Source organism: Microtus pennsylvanicus, chromosome 19 (genome assembly GCF_037038515.1).
Source record: "Microtus pennsylvanicus isolate mMicPen1 chromosome 19, mMicPen1.hap1, whole genome shotgun sequence".
NCBI lineage: Eukaryota > Metazoa > Chordata > Mammalia > Rodentia > Cricetidae > Microtus > Microtus pennsylvanicus.
The window spans coordinates 27,012,994-27,038,280 of NC_134597.1; the positions used below are offsets into that span (position 1 = coordinate 27,012,994).

At 37.2% G+C, this 25,287-nt stretch overlaps 1 protein-coding gene across 2 annotated transcripts in view; it reads left to right on the forward strand.

Annotated features, from left to right (window-relative positions):
* The window catches only part of Exoc4 (exocyst complex component 4), a 716,316-nt gene that overhangs the window by 186,672 nt on the left and 504,357 nt on the right, over positions 1 to 25,287 (forward strand). For both annotated transcript variants that reach the window (XM_075953989.1, XM_075953990.1), the window contains exons 8-9: positions 11,195 to 11,340; positions 15,913 to 16,001. In XM_075953989.1, the coding sequence (XP_075810104.1) occupies positions 11,195 to 11,340; positions 15,913 to 16,001 (235 nt within the window). The remainder of the gene's footprint in view (positions 1 to 11,194; positions 11,341 to 15,912; positions 16,002 to 25,287) is intronic.

Consider the following 25,287-nt stretch of genomic DNA (forward strand, 5'->3'; position numbering starts at 1 on the left):
AGAAGGGAGGGGAACTTCAAATGAGCTACTTTGGTAGATTGGGTAGTAACTGTAAACCAGAACCTGTACTTTAGAATCTGTTCAATGTATCAGAAAACTTAGGTGACTGTATGAATGACGTTCCACCAGCTCCTTTAAATGCTGTGAATAGTCATTTTGAACTGAATGGCATATGTGACTTCCCAAATTCATACAGCTTACAGTTGGGTAACAGCTTCAGAGCCAAATTTCTTAGAGCACAAGATGAAGTCTATAATAGGTGGCTTGTAGATCTGAATCAGCTCCACGTAGCATATAGGTGACAAATGGAAGTGCCTAGCTCATAAAAAATATTCATGAATACGGTTTCTGCTCATAAATGGAATTTTAGGAATAATCCACAGAAAATAGAGAATAGAGATAAACTCAAAGCCACTGGATGGGATCTGCTGGTGGGGTGGTATGTTGGGTGTGTTGTTGCATGATTATTTGTGTAAGTGAACAAGAAACAAAATGTCATAATTTTTTGCAACAAAAGAGCCCTGCAGAGTGCCAAAAACTTCTTACGTGTGTGCTCATTACCTAGTATGCATACCTTGCATTCCTTGCAGATATGCTGCAAAATGAACAGAAATACCACTGAAAGTTTGATATTTGTGTTAGGCCATGAGAGGAGAGTGAAATTGACTTAGAGGAAAATGAAATTTTTTTTAATTAGTAAAAATCTGTGAACTGATGATTTGGTAAGACAGTAACTTGCTAGTCTGATTGGAACCCTGTTGTGCATATTGTAGTGATGACTGATTATCCAGAGATTTTTGTTTGTCTTGTTTTGATTTTCCAAGACAAGGCTGATGTGGGATGTCCTTCTGTATGTTTTGTTTTTATTGGTTAGTGTATAAAGCTGTTTGGGCCAATTGCTTAGCAGAGTAAAGCCAGGCGGGAAATCAGAACAGAGACAGAGAGAGAAAGTAGGCAGAGTCAAGGAGAGGCCATGGAGCTCCCAAAGGAGAAAGATGCCAGAAAAATAGAACTTTACCCGTAGGCCACAGCCTTGTGTTGATACATAGATGAATAGAAATGAATTAATTTAAGATGTGTTAGTTAATAAGAAGCCTGAGCTAATACACCAACCAGTGTTGTAATTAATATAGCTTCTGTGTGATTATTTGTGTCTGGGGTGGCGGAAACAAAAAAGGAGTCCCCATTTACACAAGGTTTCTCTATACACCAGTCCTGGCTGTCCTGGAACTTCTCCGTAGACCAGGCTGTCCTTGAACTCACAGAGATCCACCTGCCTTTGCCTTTAGAGTGCTCGGATTAAAGGCGAGCATCACTACCACCAGCCCAGCTAAGAGGTTGTTTTAAAAGACTAACTCCTGGCTGGGCAGTGGTGGCCCAGGCCTTTAATCCCAGCACTTGGGAAGCAGAGGCAGGCAGACCTCGCTCCTATCCTTCCATCTCTTGCTCCTTTTCCTTAGTTGAAAACCTGTCCTGATTATGTATTTTGTTGGGTAAACCTGATACTATAGAAAAAGGTGCCAGGTTTGTAGATTTAATATAAAACTATTGTTAGCATACACACACACACGCGCTCGCACACACACATACACACACACATACACACCCACCCACACACCCAGAGGTTGTCATATGAGGGAGGAGGAATGGAGAAGTAAAGAGAGTGGATATGAAAACCCTTTTATTCTTTGGGCACAAATATAGAGAACGTGATACTACTCTACAGAGGAATTCTGTATTTAGACTAAACCCCTCTTCTAGTTGCTGTTTCAGTCGGGATCTAGTCAGGGTTTATGTGGCAACCTCTGAGCATCCATGCCCTCCTGCATAGAGGTCACACTGAGGGCCTTCTGTCAATGAATTGCATTTCAGAGCCTTATTGACATTTGTGGGATTGAATCATCAAACATAACACTTCCCAAGGCTGTTCTCTGGAAGAGGGAACCTCTTCATTAAAGTTGGAGCAACTTATTGATTTTGAGCTGTAACCAAAGGCTCTGCTAAGGACACCTCTAGTCTATTCGAGGCATTTTCCAAAACGTTAGTCAGCTAAGAATTATTTCCTTTCCCAGTTCTGTTCCTTTTTCCTTTCCTTTCCTTTCCTTTCCTTTCCTTTCCTTTCCTTTCCTTTCCTTTCCTTTCCTTTCCTTTCCTTTCCTTTCCTTTCCTTTCCTTTCCTTTCCTTTCCTTTCCTTTCCTTTCCTTTCCTTTCCTTTCCTTTCCTTTCCTTTCCTTTCCTTTCCTTTCCTTTCCTTTCCTTTCCTTTCCTTTCCTTTCCTTTCCTTTCCTTTCCTTTCCTTTCCTTTCCTTTCCTTTCCTTTCCTTTCCTTTCCTTTCCTTTCCTTTCCTTTCCTTTCCTTTCCTTTCCTTTCCTTTCCTTTCCTTTCTGAAAGATTTCTTTTTACCTGCATAATCTTGCCCTTACAAACCATGCTGTACTTTGTCATTTAGGGATTTCCCTAAAACTGAAGTGCTTCGCTTTGTTCTGTGGCAAATTTAATAATACCAGGTAACATAAATAGAGATACTGGATAGAATCCTAATAGTAGTTGTATCTGTGGCTCCAACAGCATTGCTAAGAACTAAAACGTTGAAAATAAACAAAGTAGTATTGTGCATCATTTGTGATGAGAAAGCACAAGATTTTAATCAAGCTTTTAGGAAGCAAGGGGAGAATTTGAAGTATAAATAGGGACAGTAGGGTTCTTGGAGAATTTGAAGTATAAATAGGGACAGTAGGGTTCTTGAGACTTTCTTTTCCTTTGATGTTTACTTGGATTAAGTACTATTTACTTTTTCTGGCTAGTATAATACAAATTTGAGTCTTATAGTTATTTTGTCTGGAGCAATATCTTTTCATCTCATTATTGCAACAGCAGTTCCTGTACCTGCTTCCTGTTCAGCTGGAGAACTGAGAACTGTAGAGGAAGTATTAGAGATAGAGTGAGCACTTGGCCTGGGACTTAGGATTCCATTTATCCTATTGCAGAACATAGGCTTTTGGAAAATCTGTGAAGTGTACTCTACAGACATGGTTTTGCTTTCAACTATGATGACAGTATAATGTATCAAATATATTCTTTTTAGGAATCATAAATTCTTACTGGAGTTTGAGGAGATGTCATGTTCATTTGTCAACATGTCACTCCAGGGACACAGGTGCAATGAATTTATGGGGAAGCGCCTCGTGATTCTCCCAAGCCACATAAATATGAAGCAGAATTGATTGAAAAACTGTGACTTTAGATTACTTTTCAGATGGAGAGCAATTAAGAGCTTTCTGTAGCTGGCATTCCCCTGTGATTTTCAGGTTTCCTTGTAGCATAGGTGAAGATCAGTTGCAAGAGGACATCACAGCAAGTATAGAGACCTGTAGACGTCTTCTCAGGAAAGAATACTATGCATTTCCTCTCTGGTAGAGAGTATTCCACATTTTAGTCAAGTGCACGATTAACTTTGACATTTGGAAATAGAACTTCATACAAAAATAAGCGTGGTAGTTTTGCATGTTTAATTAAGATGTTTAGTTCTTGTCAAGGCTGATCTTCCCCCCCTCCCCTTGTGAAGGGCAATATATTCTCAACTTCTGAAATTTCAGAAACCTGTACTTAACCTTTAATCGTCATTCCATTTACATGGAAATCTGATTAACAACTTTTAAAGTTCATGAGCTCCTGGTAAATGCAATTAAGACCTTTTTGGGGTTTGTTATTAAGAGCTGGCATTTAAAGAAGACTAGGATTTGGCTACTGTTACTGTCTTTCCCATAGCAGGATGTCTTAAGCAATTAGCAGAGAACATGAGGTACATGAATTGTACTGTATCGCGTCTGCGTTAACATAGCTGGTATTTAAATAGTTTGCTATCTTTTCCTTCTCCCTGACTTGCTTTCTAGTATGAATGTATTACAAAGTTGGGGAGCGGTGCCAAGGCTGATTAGGTGGAGGTGTGGTGCTCTGCAGAAGCGTGCTAGCACGGTCCTTCCCTGTGGTGTCCTCAACTCCTGTTTACAAACATGCAGTCTCATGCTGTGTAGCATCACCTTCATTGTCCTCCTTTATTGAAGTTACACTGTTTCACCACTGATAAATTATTGGAGAAGTAATTCAGGTATACGACTATTTTCAAAACTCAAGTATTTCAGATATTGCCCTTGAGTTATAGTTTCAGGAAGACAGATGGTTGGTATAGGCACATGTATTATCATTTATAGATGAGATATGTGGTGATGCATGCAGGTTGATAAGTAAGCACCTCGAAGCAGAAAGGGTTATATTGACTCCTATGCTGTCTATGAGGCACAGTTTGTTTTTATTCCACTTAGGAACAGAATTGGGCTCCCTTTGATGAATGCATGCAATTAATAATGTACTTTATGTGTGTGTGTGCCCTATTTTTTAGTATTTAGAGATGATAGGTAAAATAATGATTCCAGATATAAAAAGAGGCAAATTAACAATATATTATGTATACTTGAACATTTATATATTTTTCTACTGTGGAATTTTAATGAAGTATTTGAATGAAATAAAGTTAGATGAAAAAAGAAATCTAAAATAATTAAATTTCACCATAGAAGCCGGGCGGTGGTGGCGCACGCCTTTAATCCCAGCACTCGGGAGGCAGAGGCAGGCGGATCTCTGGGAGTTCGAGACCAGCCTGGTCTACAAGAGCTAGTTCCAGGACAGGCTCCAAAGCCACAGAGAAACCCTGTCTCAAAAAACCAAAAAAAAAAAAAAAAAAAAAAAATTTCACCATAGAATTATCAGTTTTCCATTTTGGGATCCTAGAGTTTTTGTATACTATAAACTAATTTAAACCATGTAGCTCATTTGATAAGCCTTTTAATTTATCATCAATTTTATTTGTAGCAGATAATGAAATAATTCAGTTTTATGTTTTGAATAAACATACAACTTTAGTAGAAATAGCATACGATTATGATAGACCTATTACAGATGTAAAATTTTATACTAGAGGTAGAATCTTTCTTGAAAATGCAAGCATACACGAAGTTCAAAAATGAGTGATTTCACTTTAGTTTAAGTTATAAAGACTTTAAGAAGGGTATTTGAGCTCTATGTGGAATTGTGGTAATACAAGGTTTTAGGCAAAGTGCCTTCTTGTCAAGTTATATAAGGAGGTTAAGTGATGAATAAAAATTAAATATCCAGCTGTATATTGTTAAATGCCAGGTCTGGAAAAACATCTCTGCTGGTTGCTGGCAATCCTAGAAGAACTTAAATGTACAGAAAAGGTTTTGTGTACAGGGTGGGACTTGACTAGTTCTTATTGGAGCAGAAGGGCATAGGTACCAATAAGACTGTTCTAGTGGGACAATAACCATATATTCAGAGCAGAGGACTTAGGAACCTGATTCTGGATGAGCCCATTGAGGTTTTCTTTGTGGACTACTTAAAGAAGGGAGTCCCTTTATTTATCTGTATCCAGGCGCTTTATCCTTAGTGCTTTCAAACTTCATTACTTTCCTGTTTTAACTTCATTTCTCTCAAACCCCAATAGGACAATACTTAGCACAGTTCCTAGCATTCTGTACATACGAAATAAGTGTTAATTGAATCTGGGTCTGTGCCTGTTATTTCGGAGATCTCATTTTGAATGAATTATACGCAATTTTTTTAATGTGTGTCAATAGTCACATGTTGCAGATAACCAATATGAAAGAGTCTTTAGCAACTAAACTGCTAATTGAAAATGCTGGGCCTTGGGCACTTAATTGAATAAACTGTCTCCAGAGAGCATTTTGGCTCTTTTCCAAGATGCATTAACTCTTTGGGGTCATTAGGGTAGCACTTATCGCATTGGAGCAGAAATTTAATAAATGGTACTCCCATGATGTGAGTAAATTAATGTACCTGAGACAGCCCGAAGTTTCACCATGGGTGCTGTAGCTATACCCCGGGGAGCTCATCTGTGAATGTGGAACATCAGCAAGGAGCTGCCCTGTAGATTATATCACTTTCAATTTAGGTAGCCTGCGAGCAAGCAGCTACACTACTTATGATGCCATGTTAGGTTTCTACAAAGAAAAGCTTTGGCTTGAACTCAGAGGGAAGGATAAAAAAAGCCCATAAAGACAAACAAAGCATAAAAGAAAGAAAAACTAGCTCCTATAGGAAAAAGCTGTGGAGAAAGTCCAATTGCTGTATAGGTTTTAACTAGAGTGAGCTAGTTGGGTTCATAGAGAAGACAAGACAGTAATCTCCTGGAAGGCAGGAATCATTACTATCTGTACAGTCCTTTTATTGAGATTTATTAGCTCTGTGTATACATCTACACAATGTAGACACACACATAAAATATGAATAAGTGTATGAGCTAGATAAACAAAAAGCTTTTTAAAAATGCAATTTTCTTGAGTGTTTCATTTTATCCCCATATGAGTATGAAATACTTATTTCTACCACCAACTTAATGTTAGGCTTGCCTCTTTTGGAAATATTTTCCATTGGGCTGTAAGCCTATTGAATAGTAGTAATTTTACCTACTCTCCAATGTGCTGTACACTTACATTTAATAGTAAGATAGATACAGCTAGTTGTCATCATAAGATCAAGGAGAAGTGAAGTAAAAAGATCACTGCACAAATAACACAGAAAAGAATATGGAGATAATAGTACCCCAAGAAGCCAAAATGTCAAAGCTTCTCTTCTCTCACACGTGGAAAGGCATCTTCTCCTTGCTTTTGGAGTCATATTAATTCTAAGCCTAAAACTTTCATATTTATTTTTAGAAAACTTGGCATGCATAACTCCAAACTTCCCACAGGCAATATACTAAATAAATAAGATTAAATGGTGAGCAAGGAGTTCGTTTAGGACGTTGTTAGCAGTGTTTCAGCAATTTTTCACTCTGAGTGTTATCATTGCCTTTACATGAGAGCATTTCTAACCCACACTGTAGCAACTGCTGATAGCACAGTAGCAGAGTTCCTACCTTAATTTCAGTTTCTATATTCTTTATAGCTGTATATATCTTTGCTCTGTAGAGAGAGCCATTCAGCATTGCAGGGCTTTAAAAAATATAATGAATCATGGTATCATTTCACGATATATAGATTTCAATCTTCTTTTCATCTGTTCTTTGTGTTTGTTCTCTTCAGTCTGACACATTAAAATCTAATAAGCTAAATGTAAGACACCTACAGACTTTCGCATGTTTTTTAACTCTAGAGCATTAAAAAAATTATTATTGCTAGTTAAAAGTACAAAGCATATTAGTACCTGAAATAGGAAGGAATCTGGAAACTCAGGAATGTGGGGTTATCTTATATTGATATCTTATATGAATATATTTTATATTAAATGTAATGATCTTTGTCCCAGATCATAGATGTTTTCGTCTCAAATGTTTTTAATGAAATGAAATTTTGAACTTCTGAATATGTGTTTAAAATTTGTATGTGCAATTTAGAATATATGATTCATTGCCTACTAAGATATAGAATCATCATATGAAATTCTCTAGTTTTATTATTTATTTTAGATTCTGATTCTTGGGGTTGAGCACACTCTGCCAGAGAGCTGTACTTCATGCTACTAGTTATGTTTTACTTCCAGGTAGCTGATGCTTGTGTCACGATTTTAACTTAGAAGACTTCACTTACCCAAATCAGTTACCTTTCAAACAGATTATGGATAGGGACTTTTATAGTTGTTCTTTATTGAGATATTTTAAAATGTACCTTGATTTTGTTATTAAGAGAAATGTTACTTCATTTAAAAGCAATCTAGTTTCTAGCAAGTTCACATACACAATATATATATGCATACACACACAAATACATGTACATACAATAAACAGGATTAGTAGCATAGTCAAATACAGTGAAGCGAACTAACGTCACAGCCATTTAGTCTACAGTTCAGATCATGCCCATCCCTTTCAGATTTTTCTTGTCTTACAGATTTGTGTACTAAGGACTAATTGTACATTGTTAATTCTCTATTTTGTAAACTGTCTTCAGCTCATGTATAACAGCCTATATATTATCACTATTTTTATGCCTAATTTGATATATAAATAGTGCTGTTTGTTGTGTGACTCTATAGTAGAAATAAAGAAATAAAACACTTTAAATTAAGAGCTGACAGTATTAGGGGATTTTTTGGTGACTTATTACCTAACAATATAGAAAATGGTGCTTTTGGATTTCAGGAAAGGGAACAACTTGCTGAGAGTGGCCTACAAAGGAGTTGCTAAAGAGAAGACATTGACACTACTCTTGAAAGATTTGCTTATTAGAGCCAGGTGATCTAGGCTAGGACTCCAGAAATGATAAGACACATATATATCTAGGGAAGAATTGAAGTAAGTAGACTTGATTGAAATATTGGGTTCACATTGCTGGGAGGAATAAAGTACAGTTCAAAGGAAATATAATTTTGAAGCCAGATTGTTAGACTGGAAGTAGTGGAATTGTAAGAGAAGCAGAGAATTGAATGAGAAAAACTCTGGTGGACTAAACTGTCAGAGGGGTCAGGAATGGGCACACAAATAATGCAGTAAGGCAGACTCATTAATATATGAGAGCATGTGAGGCTGCATCAAAAGTTCTTTTCTGGTTTTTCAAGGCAGGGTTTCTCTGTAGCTTTTGGAGCCTGTCCTGGAACTAGCTCTTGTAGACCAGGCTGGCCTCGAACTCACAGAGATCCGCTTGCCTCTGCCTCCCGAGTGCTGGGATTAAAGGCCCGCGTCACCAATGCCCGCCCCAAAAGACAGTTCTTAGGTGCAGGAATTGTGTTTGTAGATGTATCAGTTGGGACTGGACACCACCCAATCTCTACAGTTTGGTCTATTGTGATTTTCTGTAATGATTCCCATTTGTTGCAGAGAGAAATTTCTGAGAAGAGAGATTAGAACTACATTTATTTGTGGGAAAAAGGATAAGTATTTAGAGTGTAGTTAGGAATTATGCTGGTGTAGTAAATTAGTGGTTGTAGGTTCTTCTCTGAGATTCATGACTTTACTAGCCCCGGGATGCGTGATTTATATTATATTTATATTATAATTAAAAATGTTTTATATATTTACATTTTATATTGTAATTAAAAATTATTAAAGCAGTCCTGCATTTAAATCCAGAGGCAAGTGATAAAAAGCCTATAAAAACGAAAAGGCAACAGAAGGAGTAACTGTTTGTCTCTGATGAAAATGATTTATTTTGACAAAGTTGATTTTGTCAATGAAATATGTACTGAGTAATGTTGCGCATACACTCATACACATGAGTATAATTTGTGAGAGACATCAGCAGTCAAGCATATCACGACATAGGAAACAGTACATGTGAAGGCTACTTTAAGACTTTGGAACCTAAAGACAAAAAAAAATAAATATTACAGATAAGCATATATGGCTGAAGGTAAATTTTATTGAGAAGGGGGTAGTAGGACCTGTTTGTAGATAGAAATAAATTGGGGGAGAGAAATAGCCCAATGAACAGTGCTGCAAAGCCATAACACAGGGATGTTATTGATGTGGAGAAAAAGAACACTGATCTTAAGATACCTGGGTTTGGGGAATGTCTGTTAGTTGTACCTCTTTGGTCAATTATTTATTGTGGAGTCCAGTTATTGAAGCCTGGGACATTAAGCGCCTCACAAGAATTACTTGGTTTAGTGTAACTTTGTTTTTTGCAGGAGCCATTCTCTGTTTTGTTGGTATTAAGGCCAAAGCTTGGCTGACATAATGAGTTGATAAAAACCTTTCTATGCTGTATTACTTTTAAATTATTTTTGAGTTTTCTAGCTTTCTTTTGATCACAGATAGTGGAATATCTTACTAGCACCTATCAAAGTCTAGAACTTGATCAAGTTTCTCAGTTGAGCTGTCCATTGAGACTCAACTCAGTTTCTTCCTGATACGAGACAGCTGAGTGATGTTTATCAGGGTGATATTTGTTACTATTGTATTTTATGTATTTACTCTAATGGTCTTGTAAGTAAGTACAGCATTTTCCTATTCTGTTAAAATATTTTGTGGTTTTCCTGTACAATTTTTATTATACAGAAGCTATTGCTACTTGTAGACTGTTCTTAGTAAGAATGGTCATGAACATGGAATTTGGTGTCTATCAGTCCAGGTTGAAATTGGTCCATTTACAGCTTTAAGACCTAATACTAATTCCACTTCTTTAATTATAAAGTGGAATTCAGACTTCATAGATTTGAGACTCAAAAGAATGCTAATGGTTAAAAAATTTTTAATGTTTAAGTACTGAGTAGTGTGTGTTTGTGGAAGAAGCTTAGTAGTCACCTTCAGACTTACTAAATCATGCTCATAGGCCTCAGAAATGCTTTTAGTTTAATGTTTAGTGAGTAAATAAATAGTCAGATGAGATCTTGAGTCTCTGAAAATCAGTGCCTTGACTCATGGGTAGTTTTTCTATGATAGAAATGAGTTTAGCTACTTTAGCTTTATTAGGTATTCAAGAACTATTGGGCTTTCTGTTCCAAATTTGCATTTTTTTTTTTATGAATGTGTTTAGAATTCTGGTAGCCATGGTTGATGTAGCACAGGCTCCAGTCCTTGTGACTCTACGGTGAATTTTATAAGGAGTACTGTTTGAAGTAGTTGAACACAAAAACAGTTGCTCTTTTCAAGATTAATAGCAGCCCTGGTAAGTCTTTTGTGGTTTGGAGCATTCACTTCTTGGGCCCATTTCCTTGGTCTTCCTTGATAGGTCTGCTGACTTGTTTTTATCTACAGTGCTGGAAGAATGAAGTGTCACAGAGTAGACTCTGGCATTAGTCAACCAGGGACTATTTTGCAGCTCCTGAACCTCTCTGAACCCCACAACCTAATACATCTAAATAGATTAGTACCTTTCCTAGAGTACAGTAAGTACTCAGCAAATATTAGGCCATTGCTGCTAATGCTGCTGTACTTTGGAACAATGAGGATTAAATGCTGAGTAAAGAAGAATTTTGACTAATTCACTCAACATGCTCCCTGGCTTGTTCCAATACTCACAACTTCCCATTCATTGTGAATTGCTAACAGGTATATTGTTCTATAACTATAATAAAGATTTCCTATATCTCTGACTAGAAGAATGAATATCTAGGTTAATATATTCTCAAAGTTAATATATTCTAAACCGAATGAGGTTGTAGAATTATATTTGTACAATAGCACATGTGTAAATTCATCTGCTCATCTAATTGTACAGATGCTGTTGACTGAGTACTTGGATATGAAAAACACACGTACTGCATCAGAGCCATCAGCTCAACTAAGCTATGCCAGCACTGGACGAGAGTTCGCAGCCTTTTTTGCCAAGAAGAAACCACAAAGGCCAAAGAATTCACTTTTCAAGTAAGTATCCCAGTATTAGAGAGAGAGTGCAAGCTGTGAAGAGTCTTCTGAGCAGGAGGGCTTCTAAGGCATCCTTAGCCACACAGTTACTCCCCTGATGCAGTTTGTAGGAAGTGAACGTAGTTTGTTTTCTTTCATGTTGTCTTCTGTCAGGTGGGATGACCGTTATAGAAATTAATGCTGAGTACATGTTTAAAGCTTGATTCTAGAGAATTTTGCACAAAATAAAGGAAAGCGAAACTTCCCAGGTGTTTCTGGAGAATTTTATAGGAAATGAAATATGTCCTCACTGAAAAATCAAGCCTCAAGTGCCAAGAAATAACCCTTGTTAAAAGAGTTATGCAGCTCTTCCTAGCTGAGCAATATTGGGCTTTATGTGGTTAGATCCTTCATAAAGGAGCTATCCAAAGGGTTTTTAAGTTTTCCTAGTTACTATGTTAGTGAAATCTACCAAGACATGTGCTCAGAGTATGTATTTCTTAGTAACAGTTAACTGTTTATAAGTTAAGACTGATGTTGATATTACTAATAGCTGGTGCTGATTGAATGCTTTTTAAGTACAGGGTTTGATAAACACTGAGTTTATCAAAGTGATTCCAGTTAAGCAGTTTAATTCGGTATTAACAAAATTTCAGCAACTGTTGAAGCAGTATCGAACCTCTACTCCATACTTAGTGCTATAAATATAAAAGTCTTCACAAACAAAAATTGATGTATGAGAGAAATTAAATTATGTAAAGTAACAGCTAGCAAGTGGCAGTGAAGATACAAACAAGAAGACTCACTCTGGAATCCAGTTCCTGTCCCCAGCTGGGTGAAAATAAAACACCTTGCCAGATGTGGCACATGCCTTCAGTCCCAGCACTCTGGAGGCAGAGGCAGGTGAATCTCTGAGTCAAGGCCAGCCTGGTCTACAGAGCAAGTTCCAGGATAGCCAGAGCTACATAGAGAAACCCTGTGTCAAAAAAACAAAACAACAACAGCAAAAAAACCCAAAAAAGAAAAAGCCTTTTAACACAACACAAGTGACAAATCACAGTAGCAGTAGCCTGTAGAGACAGTGTTTCTTTTTGCTCAAATAAGGACATTAAAAACAACACGTGAACAACACTTGCCAAGGGCCAGTGTGCCTGTGGCCTAAGTTTAACCATATCCATATTCTTTTCTCATCCTTAAATCTGAATGATGATCTTCATAAACCACATAATTTTAGTTGTCAAAAGGAAAAAAAAAAATAAAAGAAATAAGCACATTGTATACGCTTTATTTGTTGGGTCCATGGGGGTTGCACAAAGGTGGGGACAGACCACTAAGTCTAGTAAACGAGAAGCAAACTTAATTCCAGGAAAAATTTTTAAAAAAACTAAAAAAAATAAATCTCCATGTGGTACAAAAGTTTTATCAGCTGAGACCACAGCCAGAGATGCATTTGTAAGGACAACTTTTGACCCTCCGTCTTATATTAAGAAGCATTAGGCAATTAGCAAAAGAGCCTTTACAGTTTGGAGGTAAAACTGAGATACAAATTGCCCTTCTTTACAATTTCCATTAATAGTTTTTTTCAGTTAAACTAGTGTTTGTATTTAGCTCATTGTTTCTCTCTGGCACTTGCTCATGGTGTTTACTGAAGCTCTGCATTCCTCTGCTACTGCCACTTTTGCATAGCAGCAAAGGGTATGGGACAACATAAAGCCAGAAAGTCAAGTCACTTACATTCTATCATTTAAAAGTTAACTCAGCTCACATCAGTTGCTGGTGAGGGCTATCTAGAAGCTGATCCTCAATTTGCAGAGCACCCCTCAGTTGGCAGAGGGCTGCTTTAGCCTTGCAAATAGAGCTTTTTGTAAAACAAAGTAAACCACTGTTAATCCTTTAACTGCTGAGAAAGCTGCTGACAGTTTGCTCCCATTCTCCTAGGCTTACAACTTTATAGTTCTTTTTTCTACATTCTTATTTTTGGAATCTACAGTTTTAAATTCTTATTCTTGAGCTCTTCATTATTTATTTCATATTTTTACTTAGTTTTTTAGTTTTTGAAAGTTGCTTAATATTTAAACTTGATTATAAATATAACTTTAAAAGTAATAAAACATATGCATGTATATGTAAGTATGTATGTATTATTTGTATTCCCCTCCCCCTTTTTTATTGCTTAAGTGGTTTTGGTGCCTTTCTCTCTCTTCAGCCTTGTACTCCTGTTTGGGTACATATTACTTTCATATTCTTATGTCACTCAGTCTATTTCTCCCTCCCTGCCTCTCTCCTTTCCTTACTCTTTTCCTCTCTCTCTCCCTCCCTTCCTCCCTCCCTGCCCCTCTCCCTCACTTCCTTCCTTGTCCTCTCTTTTTTGAAAGCTTCTTTTACCCTTTGCTCCATATACTTTTTCTTTTTGTGATAAACACTAAGACCAGAAAGCAAATTTGGGATGGAGGGGCTTATTTGGCTTCAACTTCCACATTAGTCCATTATTGAGACAGTTAGGGCAGAAACGGAAGCAGGACATATGGAAGAACAGGATAGCACTGCTTACTGATTTGCTCTTTTCCTCTGGGTTTCTCACCGAACTTTTTAATACAGTGCAGGCTTACTTGATAACATCCACTATGGGCTGGGCCCTCCCATACCAATTAGCACTCAAGAAAATGCACTACAGGCCCATCTGATCAAGGCTTTTCTTCATTAACATTCTCTTCCCCCAGGTTTGTGTCTTATTGACAATAAAAACTAACCAGTACACCCTTCTAAGCTTATTGCAGATAAGGCCCTAGGGTTTAATATGTCATACTCCCAACCATCACTGTCTTCAGCCTCAGACCATGCAAACACATTCCGTCATTTAGCATTGGCTAAATTGTGGTATAGGGGTGAGAGGGTGGGAGAAAGAAAAGCCCCTAATTGTTAGAAATGCAGAAAAATTTAATTTAAATAATTGTTACACATTTATTACTATTGGTCAGTAGTAAAACTCATCCTTGTCCCAGAACTGGGCAGTTATACAGATTTGCTCACTTTTAACATGGTTCTACTGTTAATTAGCCATGCAGGCCTGAGTAGGTCTCATGTCTGAGCATGCCTCAGTGCCTTTGGCTATAAAATAAGGAGGTGAGACTGAAGAATGCCTTTTCTAGTATAAAATTATCTCAATCTGTGACTTGTTGCAAATATAAAGAGAATCATGAATAGCAAGTCTATCAAGTCATAAAGGACTCAGATTGTGGAGAGCTGTAATCTGTTTCTATCGAATTTGTTAAGGACTTTATTACCCTCCTTAATTGCCCTTAGCCAAGGTTAATTGTGTTTGAGTTCTCTCTTATTGTACACCATGTGCTTCTCTATTCTTCGCTTGAGAGTTTGTTTTTTCCTTTGCCATCTCTGATCAATAGCTGTCAGCAGGCTTTTTGGAGGTCAGTGGCTTCTTTTCTGCACTTGACTGGCAGGTGGCACTTTTTAAGTACTGCACACTTTGCCTTCCTCCAGGCTCTTTGTGCCTCTTAGTTCCTGGTAGGGTGCATAGAGCAGATCAAGTAACTGAAGTCTTTCCTTCACAGGCTGGTACTCGTCTTGGTATTCATCTTCCTTGTCAAGGACTGGATAAAAGAGACATGATTAAGAAAATGATGTTCCTTTCTTGTTGCTAGTTACTGATCCCATGGACTCTGTTGCTCTCTCCTTATGTTGTTGACCCATTAGTGGCAAAATTCTTAGAAGGATTCCTTCTTTTGTCAGCTTTTTATTCTGGCTTTGAAAGCCTCAGATTTAAAATGGAATCTGTTACTCATCAAAGACTTGCTATTTGATATAGTCAGAATGTTACTTTGTTTTATTTTTACCTGTAAGCTATTCTTTATGAATAATTTGATTTGTGTTTCTTGTTTTAGCTTTTAGAGATCCATTCTTTACCGTAACAAGTCTTTTTCTCATGTTTCTTACCTTTGTAAACAATTTCTGGACAATATCTAATGCTGTGTGGCAGGCCAAAAACTAGCAGCCATTTGGAAACAGTCTTTTTAGAATATTTAGAAAGAAACCATTGATGCCTCGCTCTTTGATGTCACTTGTTCATTTGTAGAGTCTCCTATGCACTAGTCCTTTAACTCAACAATTCAGAAAGAGAACGGCTCTGAATAGCCAATATATCTATTGAAGCAGCCAGTAGTCAATGATGGGTTTTGATTTGGGCACTAGCATAATTAGGATAACTTTGTAGGATACATTTGTTGTTCTGTATCTAAGCATCCTGGCAGATGACAACGACTACGTTGATGGTAATGTTGATTTGAAGGTAAAGGGAAGTGGAGGTAGGTCAGGATTAGTCTATGTGACATGGACAGTGAGAACAACATTCAAATACTAGAGGAGCAGTAACAGGGGTATTGTTAATAAACTAAGGGTTGGCCAGCTGTCTCTGGCTTTTTTATGGTATAGCAAAAAAAAAAAAAGCCATAATTATAATTGTTATACTCCAGGAAATGTTTTACACACCAGAGCACAATAGAATAAAATTTTTTGGGAGTACATAGGTAGATGCCATTTATGTGACTTAACCATGTGGTACTGTGTGTTGCATTGTAGGTTCGAATCATCCTCTCACGCTATCAGCATGAGCGCCTATCTGCGAGAACAGAGAAGGGAACTCTATAGTCGGAGTGGAGAACTGCAAGGTAGGTGATTGGATTTCTCTTGAAAAATCAGTTTTCTGAGGACAATCTGCAATGTGTATAGCATGTGTTTTATGTTCTACATTTATAAAGTTTTCCTTTGATCACAAATTTTAATGAATTAGTAATCCTTTTCCAGTATCATTCCCCAACATCTGCTATCAAGCTTCTGAAACTAGTACTGTGACTAGAAAGAATGCATTGCCACTGAGGTGCGGATTGTAAGCAGATGAGATGAGACCCGATTGAGTCTTCACAGTTAAGTAGGATACCAGTCTGTTATGGTGGCCACCATGGTTTCCATTCGCTTACTGCTTTTAAAGCCTTCTTGAGCATGGCAGGGGAAAGGGAAAGCTCAGCCTCTGTCATGAGAAGGGCACAGGGATGCTTCTGGATAGTGTGCTTTAACATTGTACATTGATATGTAGGCTACTTGGAACCCATTTGTTGTTACTAAAGAGTTCTATTTTGCAGAGTACAATACTTTGAATATAAATTATAATATAAATAAAATAAAAATCAAGGTTGATGACATTTCCTTTAGTGACAAAAAATAGATAACAACTTTCTTAGGTTTCTGGTAGGGTTTCTGTTGCTGTGAAGAGACACCATGACCTTGGTAACTCTTATAAAGGAAAACATTTATTGAGGCTGGCTTTCAGGTTCACATATTTAGTCTGTTATCGTCTTGGTGGGAAGCATGGAGGTGCACAGGCAGATATGGTACTGGAGAAGGAGCTGAGAGTTCTACATCTGGAACAGCAGGCAGCAGGAAGACAGTGATACTGCATCTGAAACCCCGAAGTCCAATCTCAGTGACAGACCTACTTCAATAAGTCCATACCTCCTACTCCCTGTCAGATAGCGCCACTCCCTAATGATCAAGCAATCAGGTATCAAATGTATGATCCTATGGGGCCATTTCTATTTGAACTACCACACTAACCATGATAAATTTAATCTATGAAGATGGATTTGTGAGGATCTCCTAAGCATTGTAGGTATTGGAAGAAATAAAAGTCCAATTCAAAGAAATTTAAGATGGAGCTTTAAGGTCTAGGCCAGATATTGAGACGTGTTCACACATCTGTGTGGACATTTAGCCCACCATATCTGTACACTCTTTATGAAGTTACATCTTTACCGAACATGTATATGGCTCTATTGTCATGGCCTAAATACTACAAGAGGATAGCTATTTCTATAGCATTTGTATTATGTTAGGTATTATAAGATAAAGATGCTTTAAAGTAGCAATAGTGGATGTTTGTAAGTCATGTTTAGATCCTGTATCACTTTATCTAAGAGATTTGAATATCTCTGGGTATTGTTATCTATAGGGATGACCATACACATACCCTAAACAGACACCGCAACAATATGGAGACATACATACTAACAACTAGTCAAATTTTATTAATAGAATTGTTAGAGGAGTTTAGAGAATGGAATGATTGCTTTAGAACTCTGGACTTAAGAGAGAAGGATATGAAGACTTTTATAGTCTTGAATACACTGGACTACTTTGATTATTCTGCTGTGAGTAGCCTCCACAGTTACTTGGTTGGTCAGACTCATCATAGGTTTTCCTTAGATCACCAGTCAGCCTTTCTGGGTTTAATACTACTACTTAGTCATCCCATCTCCACCTCTATTACTAACCTGTTAACTTACAAATGTTCTCAAAAACCCTTTTTGTGCTCTCTCATATTGCATCACAGTAATTGCTCCAAGAACATACAAACCAGAAGTAAAAGTCTAGAAATATGATCTATGTATTAGATTGAGATTAGCATAGCAACATTTATTCATTTGCCATTAAAGTGTTATGCATCCTGATATGCTTCTTGGAGTCCGAATACATTAAACTCTTGAACGGTGACAAGTCCCCCTCCAAAGTTAATCCTCGACCATTTAATTTTTAAAAAAATGAATAAATATTTTAAAGGGCAGTTTTAGGGTCACTCCAAAATTTAGTAGAAATTATAGAACATATGTAGGATCTCTGTCCTCAGCACAGTCTCCTCCGCTAACACCATCCCTGCACCATAGTAGTTTTCAGTGGGATAATAGTGTGCCTGTCTGTCACTCAGATTCAAATTTTCACAGTCAGTATGATCAGTGACTAGTGCCATAAGCTATTTCTTAGACAGTAAGAATAGTAAGACCTCCATGTTGTAGCCTTGTGGAGTGATTTCTCAGTTTCCCTTTGTAGTCCGTGATCTCTTGAGAGCTAGAATATCTGGCAGTGCAGAGTAGCTAGTTCTGGGCCTAGATGCCTACATCCACAATCTAGCTCCCCGCCACCTGTTTGCTTTTGCTTTTTTTTTTCCTTAATGGTCATAGAAATAATTCTTGCTCTGTGAAGAGACTCTAAATATTTGGCTTTAATCAGTTTTCTCTGTCTGTCTCTGTCTGTCTCTGTCTCTGTCTCTGTCTCTCTCTCTCTCACACACACACACACAGAGAGAGAGACAGAGAGACAGAGAGAGAGAGAGAGATTCTATTTTTTCCTGTGTCTGGGCTGAGTCTGACTGACTTGAGTTAACCTTACTTGTTACTTATTCTAGTAAGAATGAATTCTCCTTTTAGTGTCACTTAATTTTCCTTACTTATCCCTTGCTTCCTGCTCCATTCCCTAGTCTGTTTCTCATATGTATACTCTCTTGGATTGTGACCCTGCTGTTTGCTGCTTCACTGCTACATCTTTCTTGTTGTATTTGTGAGTGTGTTCCATAGTATACCAAGGGCCAGTGCTTACTTGTCAGAGTTTATGACAATGCTGTAAGCTTCTTGAATGATTTCTGGTGTTTCTTATAGCATTTTTAAGGACAGATGTACCTAAACACTGACTGACTGGCAGAATGAGCGAGGCCAGTTAAGGTGTGGGATAGGATAGAAAGATCACCCTGGTGGGAGGAAGAACCCTAACAGGTGTTGTGGCCATTGACAGTCTTCATCTTTCAGGTAGGTTTACATGCCTTTTTAAGTTTAAGGAGGAGGGACCATGCATGAGTTTTTGTTCTTTGTAGTGACATTACACATACACTTTATTAAGTAGAAACATTGCTCTTAAATTGCCAGGTCCTGGAGGAAACTGCTTTATCTAAGTAGGGGAAAAAGAAATAACTAAGTTACAAGATAGGAAATGGAAGAATCACTTTAATTTTCCCATCCTTTAAAATACTCACTGAAATACAGGACTTTCTAGCGAAGTCTTTTGTACAAAGTGTGTTCATCATGACTTTAGGAATATCTTCAGTTACGAGAGAGGAAAGATAGTTAGCAAATGTATCATGTTCTTGATAGCCATTAAAAACTACTGTAGTCTCCTGACACCTCATGTGCTTTGTGAGGACATGGATCAGCTGACTAGCTTATGTAAAGGTTTGATGGTGTTTGCTTTAGGAGCAAAAGCTTTTCTGATGAGCACTATTAATTCAGTAGGAAAAAAAAAATCACACCTATTCTCTATCTTAAGAATTGTTGTATGACAGGGAGTGGGCCGCGTCCCGCCTCTTGACTAGCTTAGCCCCCAAAATAACCACACAGAAATTGTGGTTATTAAATTACTGCCTGGCCCATTATATTTAGCCTCTTCTTGGCTAACTCTTACTTCTTGATCTATCCCATTTCTATTAATCTTTGTTCACCACAAGGTTGTGGCTTACCGGGAAAGATTCTAACCAGCATCAGTCTCAGGCCAGAGATTCATGACATCTGCTACTCTGCCCTTCTTCCCAGAATTCTGTTCTGTCTTCTCTTCCTACCTGAGATCTGCCCTATCAACTAGGCCAAGGCAGTTTCTTTACTAACCAGTGAAAGCAACACAAATGCAGAAAGACCTCCTACATCAAAGAATGGCTGTTTCTTTTCAGATATTCATTAATATGGCTGTTCTAAGGATCACAGCTCACCCTTGAAAAAGTCTAATTGAGTAGTTCAGTCAAATCATAAGAGACTGGCCAAGATTTCTGACTCTTCTATTAAGGCACATGGCTTCAGGCGTCTCCTCCCAGTGTTTTGGTTCATGGGGTCATCAACTTTTCCTTCTAATGCAAGAGGGCAGCTAAGAAATCAACCATAACAACCATCAAAGTGACATTAAAAAGCTCAAGTTTTACAAAGTTAAGATTTTGCCAACATGTTAGATTTATCATGCAATTAAAAATGTTCCTTAGACTAACAGTGCACTAGGGAGAAAATGAATTTAAAAATGAGATTTCTTTGGTACTATCAGCCCATCTCAATTGGCTCTTACTGTTCTGGTACAGATGGTTCATTATATAGCCTGCTGTTGGCAGTCGGGACTGAGGAGGTGGGGGAGCTACTTCAAAGTGTGTGAGATAACAGGTGGAATCTAACTTGTATATGTGTCTATGTTAATCATTGGCTTCCTGTTGTTCTGAGGCTCCCCACTGCTCCATTGTACTGCTTAGACAGCATTGTTGTAGGTAAAGATGGATCTTAGTTTTAATGAACATTTAGCTTGAATATAGCTTTTTAAAATGTGTTAATGTGCAGAATACTATAATTGATGAACACATTACCATGTGAGGGTTGAGAAAATCAAAATACTGCTACTCATGAGCAAATAGCTTACTTTAATCATTTTAACTGCCTCATTTTCTGACATAACAATTAGCTTTCTCAAATTCTGGCTATTTATACAGGTGCTAAGACTATTACGTTAGAAGTTTATACTGTGGGAAAATTAGAATAATATCAATTTAAATTAAAGTAGTGCTTGAAGTGTTAGCACCGAGGGACGGTTACTTCTGCTTCAAGATTCTTCTCAACTCTAGTCTATTGAGCTGGTGTTCCTCCAGGTCACAGTGACTTCCATCATGGCAGACTTTTGTGTTTGCTCTCACTCTTCTGCATTTGTCTTCTTGTTATTTCAGCTGCTATTTGCCAATTTTGACTTCTCATGTTTTTGTGAGGATTCTCAAGAACTTGTTTTCTCCGTGTTCAGTCCTGGGATTTCTTCTCTGCTCACTCTATAATTCTCCTGAACTGTCATCTGTCCAGTCGTAGCTTTATCTAGTGTCTAGAAATAGTAGACCTCTATATCTGTGTCTCCTGCCCATTCATGGCAATTCCCTGATCTCAGCCTCCTGCACCTGTAATTATGGAACATAACATTAAAAAATTTCTGCATGACATCTTATTCGGCATGTCTTGTTTACATTTGTTAGCGTATATCTCCTTCCACCTCGACTTTAAATCTCACTATTGTTGCAGTACAATGCCCAGGATAAAGCTCATATTAAATTAGGCTCTTTAAAATGTAGGATGAGAACTTGCGATAATGGAACATGTATTTGCCATACATAAGCACACAGAATTTTGTGTGTGTGCACTTTTTAAATAATCTGCTTACAGATATTTACACATCAGAGTGAAGAAAGTCTTTATCTTTATTTCCTGTTTAGTAGTCATAAGTTAATTTACTTGAGAAATTCAAATAAAAGGATTAATAAACCACAATCTAAATTCTGTGATTTATCTTCCCTTAGTTTTCAAGATAAGAAGACTCATGAATGGGTAGAGTTTGTTAATGGCCATTGATTCAAGTAGAAATGTGTACTGTTTCGATTAGTTTCCTTTTTGTCTTGGCACTACTAACCTTCGTGTTTGTGCTCAGTGATCTCACCTTTGGAGTTCCAGCTTTATTACTGTCAATTTAAGGAGTGGCGTTTCTTTAGTTGTGACATTAAAAGACTGCAAAGCCCCAAATACTGGAAAATTGGCTTTCCTAAAAGACTTTGCTCAACCTGCCCAGCAGGTCTTAAGTTACTCCAGGGTCTTGAAGAGGCACTATCTGAAAGACATGGGGGGAGGGGGGACGGACGCCAAGCAGTATTCCTTGTCAAGGCATCTGTTTATTGAAGCAAGTTTCATGTCTTAAATACTCCCCAGTAGGGAGCTCGGGCAGGGGGAACTGAGGAAAGGGGGAAGGGAAGGAGGGGCTTGGTAGCTAGGCAACTAAGTGGGGCAGTTTGGCAGCTAAGTAGGGCAGTTGCAAGGTCAGTGGCTAGAACACCTGCTGTTAGTGATAAGCAGCAAGCCTTGAAGACACTCTGTGGTGCTTTCCAGAGCTTGAGTCTCCATGGTCAGCAGGGTCAGCATGTAATGTTTTGGCTAACTTTAAGTTTTCTGTCTCAAGATTTTTACTTCAAGGCCCTGTGAGATGTGAGAAAGGAGAAGCCTGAAATGGCTCCTGACACTTTGTTCTACATAGTATAGGAGTATTGGCATCAAGGAAAACTGGACTCTTTGACCTGAACTAGTACACTACTACACCACCACCACTACTAGTACTACAACAACTCAACAACAACTTCTTTTTTTAAAAAATATTTATTTATTTATTATGCAGACAATATTCTGTCTGTGTGTATGTCTGCAGGCCAGAAGAGGGCACCAGACCTCATTACAGATGCCGGGAATTGAACTCAGGACCTTTGGAAGAGCAGGCAATGCTCTTAACCACTGAGCCATCTCTCCAGCCCCGCTCCTCCTCCTCCTCCTCCTCCTCCTCCTCCTCCTCCTCCTCCTCCTCCTCCTCCTCCTCCTCCTCTTCTTCCTCCTCCTCCTCTTCCTCCTCCTCCTCCTCTTCCTCCTCCTCCTCTTCTTCTTCATTTCTGAGGAGTTGTTGATGACTGGAGTTGTGAATGCTTAATGACACTGTATATCATTAATGTGTTTATAGTTGCCTTGCCTTGACATCCATTGACCATGGGGTGTTTATCCTCTTTAGAAAAGGATTCATAACATCAGTCTCTGAAGTTGCAAGCTGCTCTATAGTGGAACATTTAGCAAGACATCATTTATATGCACATTTTCAGGGACATTTTGGATGGAGTGAAGTATGGTATTTAGTACAGTGATTTTTATACTCATACCACAAGAAGCACTTTTTGAACTTTGTATCCTGAAATTTGATTGGGATTTCTTTGCAGTCTTTTAAATTTTACTTAATGACTTTTAAAATAGCTGTAACAATATTCAGAGCACATATAAAGAAGTGCTTTTTTCTTTTGAAGATTGTATATAATTATTTCAAAATAACTTTAATCTTTTATATTATCTTTTCTGTTTTAATATCTAATATGCTGTAAAAATGAATTCCCTTTTGTATATTTATATCCTTGTTTTTAAAAGGAGTGATCTTAACTTACTTAGCATGGTAAGATTTGTTGAATAATAAACTTTATGTAGAGTTTTTGTAAATGCCAATTTCTTCATCTGTTTCTAAGAAGTAATAAATATACTTTCCTCATGTTATGAATAAATTTAATGCACTATGTGAAGTCATTTAAAAATAAACATTTTATTCCAAATTTTTATTAGGTTTATATAATGTGTTAGCCTTTATGTATGATAAATAAAATTATTTTATTTAAAAATGCTGGGAAATTTTGAATTCAACTTATAAAATCGATTTTTTTTTTGGAGGACTCTGGGTTCATATGGCTTCCTTTTTACATGGGAATGGGATAAAGTTGCAATTACTTTTAGTTGACCATGTAAAGGAGACTGAAATTCCCGAAAAATATGTATCTAGAAGGTGTAAGACAGTCAACACAAAGTGATGCTGATGACCTATCTTGTTATGAGAATCTTGGTCATTATGAAGTGCCTGACACTAAAACATTTCATTGTGTTCATTCATTCATTGAATTATGGGGGGAGATCTTGTGACTGTGTCTGAATTTATAGCCATGTAGGTATATTCATAACCATCCTTCAGTAACTCTTTTTTAAAGGCAATTTATATAAAAGAAATAAATGTGGTCTTGCATTATGCATTTTTTAACATAAGGTAAAATCAACTATTTTATTCTATTTTTCTTAGGTATTATTTTCGGTGCTGAAAGGTGTACATATAGACCACACTAGCCTTGAGTTTCAGATTGCTGTGTCTCTGCTGCCTGCAGGTTGGGATTATAGGTGTGCACCATCTTATGCCTGCCTTCATTCTTAGACCTAAATAGTTTACTTAGTGCAGTTTATACTGAGGTGAGCATTTTCAGAAAACAGAAAAAACTATAACCATTATGGCAGATAGTGAACACAGTATTTACTAGAACTCATGAGAATGGGCATTAGCAAGCTTATGACTGTCTAATAGGCACAACTCATAGGACCATTTTATATTTTCAAAATGAGGCTTGTATAAGTGAGGAATTACCTTATAAAGTAAACTATTAATAAAATTCAAAAGAAATTGATACTAGCATGCAGGTAGTACTATGTCTAGAAAATGAAATAGTAGAATTTAGTCTTAGAACATATTTCAGAATTCACTGGCTAGCACTTTCCAGGATTTATTTTCGGTGTAGAATCCTCTTGTTTAAGTCTAAATCTACAGTTCAGAATAGAAAGTAAATTAAAGTTAGCACAGTTTGATAAGAAGTATATAGTTTCTCCAGCCCACCTGCCTAGGCCTTTGCCCGACTTGCCCTTTCCCTTATTCAGTCTGGGTACCTGGATGACCATAATCAACCTTTATACACTCACAGAAGCAGATATATCTTCATATATCTGGAAATTTAATACAACAAGAAACAACATTACAGATTGGTAAAAGACAGACGAATCAACAAAGATGATGAGATAATTGATTATCTATATAGAAAAGGAGGAAAAATGCATTTGTTCCTTGTCCCATTTAAAAAATAAAAATTTCAAAAATCAAGAACCTAAATATGAAAAGTAATGTATTTAGAAGACTGATCATAGCAATATTGTCAGGAAAAAAACCTAGAAATGGCTCTCATGTTCATAAACAGGAGAAGGTTATATATAAAGTACAATAGAGTTATACAATAGAGTGATGTGTAGTAATGAAAAATGAACTACTGTACATTGAATCCGTTAAAATCAGCCACATAAGACAACCTATTCCCTGTTTCTCTCTCTTGTCTCTCTCTTTCATACAAATACAAATTTATACAGATATATAGTTTCATTTGGATGACAGTCAGAAGTAGGAAGAACTGGAGTGGCCTTCTTTTAGTAATAAAATGTGCAGGAGCTAAGCTAAGGAGGCACACAGGAGAAGCTTAGGAAAGTTCTCCACTGGAGTAAATAGAGCCCGTCTAATAAGAGCCTTGTTTATCATTCTTATTTTTGTTTTGATGTTCAAAATCATAATATACTATTTTCTTTGTTATATATCTCATGTAAAGTATAAAAATGAACAGTTAATTCAAAGATAATTTTAAATAACACCATTTATCTAGTTTGATGTTCCTATGTAGAAATCCATACCAAATCTAGA